The sequence below is a fragment of the Sinocyclocheilus rhinocerous genome, unplaced genomic scaffold (genome assembly GCF_001515625.1).
Source record: "Sinocyclocheilus rhinocerous isolate Xijiao unplaced genomic scaffold, SAMN03320098_v1.1 scaffold3135, whole genome shotgun sequence".
Classification (NCBI taxonomy): domain Eukaryota; kingdom Metazoa; phylum Chordata; class Actinopteri; order Cypriniformes; family Cyprinidae; genus Sinocyclocheilus; species Sinocyclocheilus rhinocerous.
This window is the reverse complement of record NW_015638931.1, coordinates 18029-26461: the sequence shown is the minus strand read 5'-3', so window position 1 is coordinate 26461 and position 8433 is coordinate 18029. Positions and strand designations below refer to the sequence as shown.

The window sequence follows — 8433 nt, the reverse complement described above, 5'->3', positions numbered from 1 at the left end:
AGGCGGCTTTTGTGCGTGCGCTTTGTGTGTGTGTGTGTGAGCAGCACAGAAAACAGCACGCACGTGCAGAAGTGAGTTCTATTTCGTCTTCTTGCAGTTGAATCTTTTGAAATCACAATAAATGTGCATACAGGAATCGAGAAGCAGAATCAAAATTAAATTTTATAAGAAGTAATTCGATTCCTGATCTTACGCATCTACTGTCACAATACACTTTAGAGGAACGAGGAGACGCTGGAGAATACTTTCACAAGACTTTAATTCCATGAACCAAGGCAGACGAACACAGGAAGACGTTTAACAGCGGAGAGAGAACTAGGGACTGGGAACACTTTAAATACACACAGGAGGAGGGGATGACGAGACACACCTGGGAGCAATGAAACATCAAAGGAAACACCTGGGACAAATGAACTTAAATCAGGACAGGAACAGGAAACTAACCAAATAAGGGCATAGGAAGGCACATGGGGAGCAAGACACACACAAAACATGGAACAGAGTCTGACAGCTATGATTGACTATATGTTCCTGTTGGATAGATAATTAGTGCTAATGTTTTGACTCAGAATCAGGATAAAATATTGTCTTCACAATCATTCATACATGTGAAAATGGGCTGTGAATTGAGCAAATAGTTGAAATCTGGCTCAGAGGAAGACAGGAATGTCTTTGTGGCAGTTTTTCTACTGATTAAGAGAGAAAACAAGACGACTTCACCTTACAAATGGTTGTGAAAAGCAAAAAAATGCTATGAAATTCATCTTGTTTTGTGACAAAGTGTGACATGCTCGATCAAAACATCAGACACTTTTGGAATCAGCAGCCCAAAATTAGTCAAGAGGATTCCATTCAACAAATATGATGCAGGGCATTGTAATCATTTCTCATTTAATATCATATTTTTTAAATCTTTATTTATCCCATTGCAGTGAATTGCCTTTTCAGAGAAGAATACATGTCTTAAAGAAATAGTTCATCCAAAAATGTTCTTAAAATATTCCCCCTCAGGCCATTCAAGATGTAGATGAGTTAATGGGAACAGATTTGGAGAAATGTAGCATTACATCACTTGCCAGTGGATCCTCTGCAGTGAATGGGTGCCGTCAGAATGACATACATATTTGTTTAGAACTGTTTTGGACTGTTTTTCATGACTTTTTCCCTGGAGAAAGCAGTATTACTTGTGGATTACTGTGATGTTTTTATCAGCTGTTTGGACTCTCATTCTGACGGCACCCATTCACTGCAGAGGATCCATTAGTGAGCAAGTGATGTAATGCTACATTTCTCCAAATCTTTTCCCATGAACAAACAAACTCATCTACATCTTGGATGGCCTGAGGGGGAGTAGATTGTCAGCAAATGTTAATTTTTGGTGAGTCATTCCATTAACTCTATTCTCTGAGTAGAGCTGACTTGTTTTTCTTGACATAATGTTGCTGGACGTCACTGAGGTTTTGTCAGATTTACTTTAGGGGTCAGTTTTAGCTCACACACATTTAATGGCTTTTGATCTAGTCAGCAAACAACTGAAGAATGACAGAGGAACTGAAGTTTTTATCTCTCATCACACAAAAGAATATTTTTTTCATATTAAACAGATGAGCTCGTTTCATCATTTTGATTTGTGAAGTGATGGCGTTTAATCTCTCGCTAATATTTATTCGGCGGATCCGGTGTGTTTGGGTGGTGAGCGGGCCAGTCTTTCTTCTGAGAGACTAATGGATGGAAAACAGGAAAGATGAGTAGAAAAGAAGTGTCATTAAGAACAATAAAGAGAAGGAGATGTCATTTATGAGGGGAAATAGAAAGAGAGAGATGATAACAGAAGCGATAGAAGAACTTCTTAGGTGGATAATTTTTTGAATACTCTCTTTCTAATATGATTTACATGTTAATAAAACCAGTTGCTCATGGCTATAATATACCTACTGTCTGAAATCATCAAATAATTTACTGGAGATATAGAGAAATGCTAAACCACATCTAGATATATTAATAATGAATGAGAGACTGAGAAAATATCAAGTGTGAAATAGAGAGACTTAAATTAAAAAAGGAAAATGTTAGAGACTATGAAAAAAATGGTAGGAAAGTGAATGCAAATATATTTAATATATTAATATATAATACATTAGATTTAAGTGAAAGCGTATCTGCATGAATCAAAATCTGCTCATCTTTCACCTCAGAATCATAATAAAGAAATGTATATTTATATTTTACATGAAGAAAATGAAACCTATTTTTAGGACCTATGTATGTATTTATTTATAATATAAATGTGAAAGAGTGAAAGAGTATCTGCGTAAATCTTACAAAATCTGCTCATAATTACACCCTAAAATCATAATAACAAAAAACATATATTTATATTTTATATGAAGAAAATGAAATCTATTTTTAGGACCATTATTTATTTAGCATTGTGTCATTTTTCAAAATAATTAACTGCATTTTACCCCAAATGTACTCTATTGTAATGTGAAAAGCATAATAATATATAATTTTAATTGTAAAATATTTATAAATCATAGTAGGATTTGTTTTTTATTGTTTGAATAAAAAAAAAAATACAATACACCAGTGAGAATCTATTAAGAATTACAAATAAACTCAAAAGTAAAGTATCCAAATGCATAACAGTGAGAATTTGGACTGAAAATGGGCTTAAAAATAATCACAATGCAAACCTTAGTGCTTTTGTTGATGATTTATATTCCAGCATCGGCACAGACGCAACCTGTTTCAATATTCAGAGCGACACGGAGGGAGTGAGACCTTGACTCTGTCCACTCGATGAGTTCAGCATTAAAACACTAACATTTCAGCAACATCACAAAACAAATCCATTATTTAACAGAGCCTCTGTTCTTCCGAGTGATTCATCACCTTCATTCTGCAGTCATTCAGCTCATGAATGCAGCTCTCAGTTAAAAACCGGTGCAGAGGGAATACAAATATTTAGTGCACAAGTAAGCACAATCACAGAAGTGTTGAATTGAAGACTTGCTGAAGTTCTCCTGCTTCTCGGATGTTGCTCGTGAGAAAAAGACCCCAGTAATCTCATGTTTCTGCTCTAGAAGAAATCACAGCAGGTCTCAAACGGCTCAGATTTACTAAGATACAAATGTTTGCAAACAAAAGTCTCTGTCTGTGCATCCATCCATGTCACAAGATTTCTCAGTTGTTTCTGTACTGAAAAAAGGGTAATTTATTTAAAGTGGATTTTTACATTGGTCTAATCAAAAATCATGGTTTAAACGGTTTAAACCTGTTTTGTTTAGTTTGCTAAAAAAAAAAAAAAAAAATTAACTAACAGAAAATATTATTCATATTTTTTTAAAAAAAGAAAAAAAAAGAAACCACATTAAAAATCACAATAAACATTAAGGTATTTCAAAGTTGTGTTTATTTATAAGTAAATTAAACATTACATTTAATTAATTTAATTCATTAAAATGTAACTTTTCACTGCAGAAATTATTTTCTTTGTATTGTTGTCTTGTTTTCTATTAAAATATCTAATAATTCTTAAATCAAGATACATTGGGGTAAAAAAAGAAAAGAAAATAGTTTTCCCTTTGAATTAAGTTTATTTTTCCGAACCCACTGACAGATATTGTTTTCTCGTTTTAAGCAAAAACTTACTTAATCTTAAACTTTTTTTTTTATATCGTTTTGAATTGATAATGTGTAGATATTTGTACTGGAAAACTTTTTTTTTTTTTTGTGGTGTGTTTATGGTTATATTAATATTATAATATGAATATAATATGTATTAAATCTGACAGTTTTGCTTTTGTATAAAGAACATATATTGATTATAGTGTGGTATATGGTATACTTTGTATGTTTTTGTCTTTGTGGGAAAAAAAAGTAGATTTTTAAGTGAACTGTAATCGAGAACTTTCCTTAGTATTGTGATCTGAGCAATACTGTTCCTCTGCTCTGTGTTTGTTGACAGGGTTGAGGAGAGCTTTAAGACTCTGTTCTGGTCTATATTCGGTCTGTCGGAGGTGATTTCTGTGGTTCTGAAGTATGATCACAAGTTCATCGAGAACATTGGTTACGTTTTATACGGGGTTTATAACGTTAAAAAAAAAAAAAAAAAACATATCTAAACCTCCTTAAAGCAAATGATTGAATGAATGAAGCGAAGCAAATTATATACATACATATATATATATATATAATGATAGTTGCAGTTCCCTCTGCAAAGGATAATATATATATATATATATATATATTTTTTTTTTAATAATTACAAATAAAATTAAAGAGAAAAATACTTTTCAAATTAAAACAATGAGAAAAACTCTTGAACACTAAAAATATATTTTATTTGATATTTTATATAAAATTGTTCATTATTTGTTTACCTGCATATCAACATAGCATCAGAGAACTGTGCACCTGTAAAGAAATGTTAACTTTAAAATCTCAGATGTACTTTAACTAACCTATTTGTTATTTACTGCAAAAAATACTGATTCTAAATCTTTCTGAAGTCTATCTAAACCTCCTTAAAGCAAGATAAATGTACCTGACAGTTATACTTATACTATATATATATGACAATCTGTTAGATTACACATTTTACGTAATATATTCAATTTGATTACTTTTAGGTTACTTTTGACCTTACTCGCTTATCTGGTTTATTATTTTGTACCATATTGATATAAAATATGAAGAGAAAGAAAATATTTTCCATTCTTTGTCATCAATGGCATGAAGTGCATTACACATTACTTTGAAATCAGGATTTGTGAGTTGATAAATCTCTCGATCTCTGCAGGAAGACGCTGATGTGGAGTGGAAGTTTGCTCGTGCTAAACTCTGGTTGTCATATTTCGATGAGGGAAGGACGCTGCCTGCCCCGTTTAACCTGGTGCCCACTCCAAAATCCTTCTACTACCTGATCATCCGGATCAAGTCCTGCCTTATACGAATGTGTAAGGGCAAAGGTCATCGGCATGACAACGAGCTGGAGATGGGAATGCTCAATTCACGGCCGAAGGTAAAACACATACTGCACACTAAAAGTGTCAACTTTTATATTATTTTGAACATCATTTAAGTTCCTCATGCACTGTAGATGTAATTTTGTATTTAAACGTGTGCCGGTTTAATCTGTCTCACAGCAGATCTGAATGTCTCGTCTGATTTCCTGATGTCTCAGTTCTCTCTCGTCTGCAGTTTTGTGTCTTCAAAACTGATTTGCAGCTGCAGACGGACAGAAAGACTTTGATTAAGATCTTTTAAATGGAAATGATCCTGACAGTGAGACTCAATCAAGTGTCATTTAAAGTGTCGCTGCATTTCAGAAGCTCACAGAACATTTCTAAAGAGAACTAAGGCTGAAAACGGAATAGAATTTACTAAAACAGAATGAAAAAATGTGTAATTTGATATATCATAAATATAAATAATACATAATGTATATAAATAATAAATAATTGAAGTTGTACAAATAAGTGTAATATATATATAGAGAGAGAGGTAGAGAGAGAAATATAATAAATCTTTACTTAATATCCTAATGATTTTTGGCATAAAAGAAAAATTTTGATCCACACAATGTATTTTTGGCTATTGCTACAAATATACCCCAGCGACTTGAGACTGGTTTTGTGGTCCAGGGTCACATATTATGATTATGAACATGATTTTTGTAGTATTGTGATGTAGTTATTTTTGTTGAAAATTTAATGCAAAAAAAAGGGTTTATATGCATATTACATAACCAGGTGGTAATGCCTATTTTTACCTTTAATTAATACCTTACAAATGAAGTGTACTTCATCTCTTTTGATCGTTTTCTCCTTTTATTTGGAATGTAATGTGCATAAAACCAATAAATCAGCTTATTCATAACTAATGAATGATCACCACACAATCAGTTTCACATTACGAAGACTCAAAGCAGTAATGCATTATAAATATGATTAGATTCTATTGTAAAATCATGTCAGTTGAATTAGAGAATGTTGAATATTGGCATTTTTTCAGACTGATCGTCATCGAGCAAATCTCAGGAGCCGAGAGGAGAACACCATCAAGAAACCCATCAAAAACCCCACAAGATATCAGGTGAGAGACTCAACCAACCATATGAAACTGAAGAGAGTTCATTATGATCTCTGTATGCAGTCAGTTTGAACGGACAAGCTCTTTCGCCCTCATTTCTGTCTGTCTTTCTTTCCAACAGAAGATAATGAAGCGCTTGATTAAGCGCTATGTTTTGAAGGCTCAGGTTGACAGAGAGAATGATGAAGTCAATGAAGGTACAAACCCAGTAAATTTACTGTAGTCTCTTATATTTCACCCCAGACGGTCAGCTCAAATCATGTGTCTTGTAAAAATCTGCTTATCTACAGTATGAGTAACTCAAGCCCTGTGTGTTACAGGTGAACTGAAGGAAATAAAACAGGACATCTCCAGTCTGCGCTACGAACTTCTGGAAGAGAAATCTCAGGCCACTGGAGAACTGGCTGACCTCATTCAACAACTCAGCGACAAGTTCGGCAGGAACGCCAAGAAACAACCTTGAGACAGACAGACAGACCGAGAGAGAGAGAGAGAGACGGTAGTTTAGGAGCAGTATCTGGACACTTAAGACTCTTAAAAAATGTCTGAATGTCATTCATTAGATACAAAATGCATACAAAAGATGCACATGTACACTTTACAAGCAAAACAGCTGACAGACAGGTGTTTGTGCGGTTTGAGATGATAAAACAGTAGATCTAGTGTTAAAAATGAAGACAGATTGTGTTTGTTTGTTTGTTAGTGGTTAGTGGATGGTGGTGCTAGTTAATGAGATTATCTAAAATCTGTGTGAATTCTTCTATGGAATAAAAAAAATGTTATCTCACAATTCAGGCTTTTCTGTTGCAATTCTGAAATGAACTAAAGTCATAAATTAATTGAAAATGTTTTTTTGTTTTTTTTAGAATTGTGGGCAATTCTACTTGCAATTCTGAGAAGAAAAGTCTGAATTGTGAGATATAAACTGGTAATTGCAAGAAAAAAAGTTTGAATTATATTCTTACAATTGCGAGATATAAACGACCTATTCTGAGAAGAAAAGTCTAAATTATAAGATATAAGCTACCAATTCTGAGAAGTCATGTCTGAATTGTGAGATATAAGCTATATCAATTGTGAGAAAAAAGTCTGAATTATGAGATTCTCCCAATTGTGAGATATAAGCTCCCTATTTTGAGAAGAAAAGTCTGAATTATGACATATAAAGTCGCAATTACTATATGTTTTTATTCCATGGTGGAAACAAGCTTTACTTTTTTCCTGCACAATTGTGAGTTTTGAGTCTCACAATTCGGACTTTTCTTCTCAGAATTGCGACTTAACATCTCAAGCTTATATCTTGCAATTCTTTAAAACATAAAAACATCATAATTATGAGATAAAAAGTTGCAATTACCTTTTTTTTTTTTTTATTTACTTATTGCTATTCTGTCAAGCTTCCATAGAACTGACTTCATACATCCACTGAACATCACCAAAACACCAGCTGAGAATAAAGAAAATGAACATTAGTGAAAAGATCCTAGATGCACTGATACAGACACACATGATCTAATGAATCACATTCAGACATTTGTAATGATCAAAATGAGTTATCTCAGAGCTGGTTGGTTTGATTCAACTCTTTTCTGGAGGAAATGAGTGAACAGGACTGTGATCCGTGAATGATGAACTGATGTGAATTCACTCAGATACTGAACAACTTCCAGGAGAGAGAGTGAGAGATGAGAAAAACTGAGAGGAGAGACAAACGGAGACTACGAGGGTAAAAGGCTCACAGCAGGTATGCAGTGCATTCTGGGACATCGCCTCCCTTAAGAGTCATTTCCTGTTCTGAGATCATATCTCACAAGAGAGAAACATACAGAGAAAAGGAGAAGAATAGATAAAAACACTGTGATGTTGACAGTTATGGTATGATTTAATATAAAACTATTTTAAACAGTTAATTATGAGTCAGATGCGCAGTAACAGTGAGAAGGTGCATAAACATTTCCTCTTCTTCACACCGTACAGGCTGTCTAATTAACACAAGAACACACACACACACACACACACACACACACACACAGAGAGAGAGAGTGAGAAAAATTATATATATATATATATATATATACAGGTATATTTATTTTTTTTTATTTTTTTGCACAAAATTAGCTTATTTTTAGAAACTTTGTGGCAAGATTTGTGGCATTATATTCATGACATTTGAGCACATTTCCCTTTAAATTCTCATTACTTTAATGCACCTGGAGCATTTTAATATATCTTAATTTGAATTAATTAATTTGTTTTAATTTAATATATTTTACATTTTAATATGCAAAATAGGATTTCATATATTTTCTTTTGATTTTGGTTTATGGCACCTGGACA

The 8433-nt window shown here is 33.1% G+C and overlaps 1 protein-coding gene across 1 annotated transcript in view; it reads left to right on the top strand.

Annotated features, from left to right (window-relative positions):
- Positions 1-6715, top strand: part of LOC107750046 (short transient receptor potential channel 7-like) — a 78783-nt gene extending 72068 nt beyond the window's left edge. The window contains 5 exon segments of the mRNA XM_016565302.1: positions 3971-4101; positions 4746-5026; positions 6019-6099; positions 6218-6293; positions 6417-6715. Coding sequence (XP_016420788.1) covers positions 3971-4101; positions 4746-5026; positions 6019-6099; positions 6218-6293; positions 6417-6559 — 712 coding nt within the window. The 3' untranslated portion in view covers positions 6560-6715.
- Positions 6716-8433: the final 1718 nt, after the last annotated feature.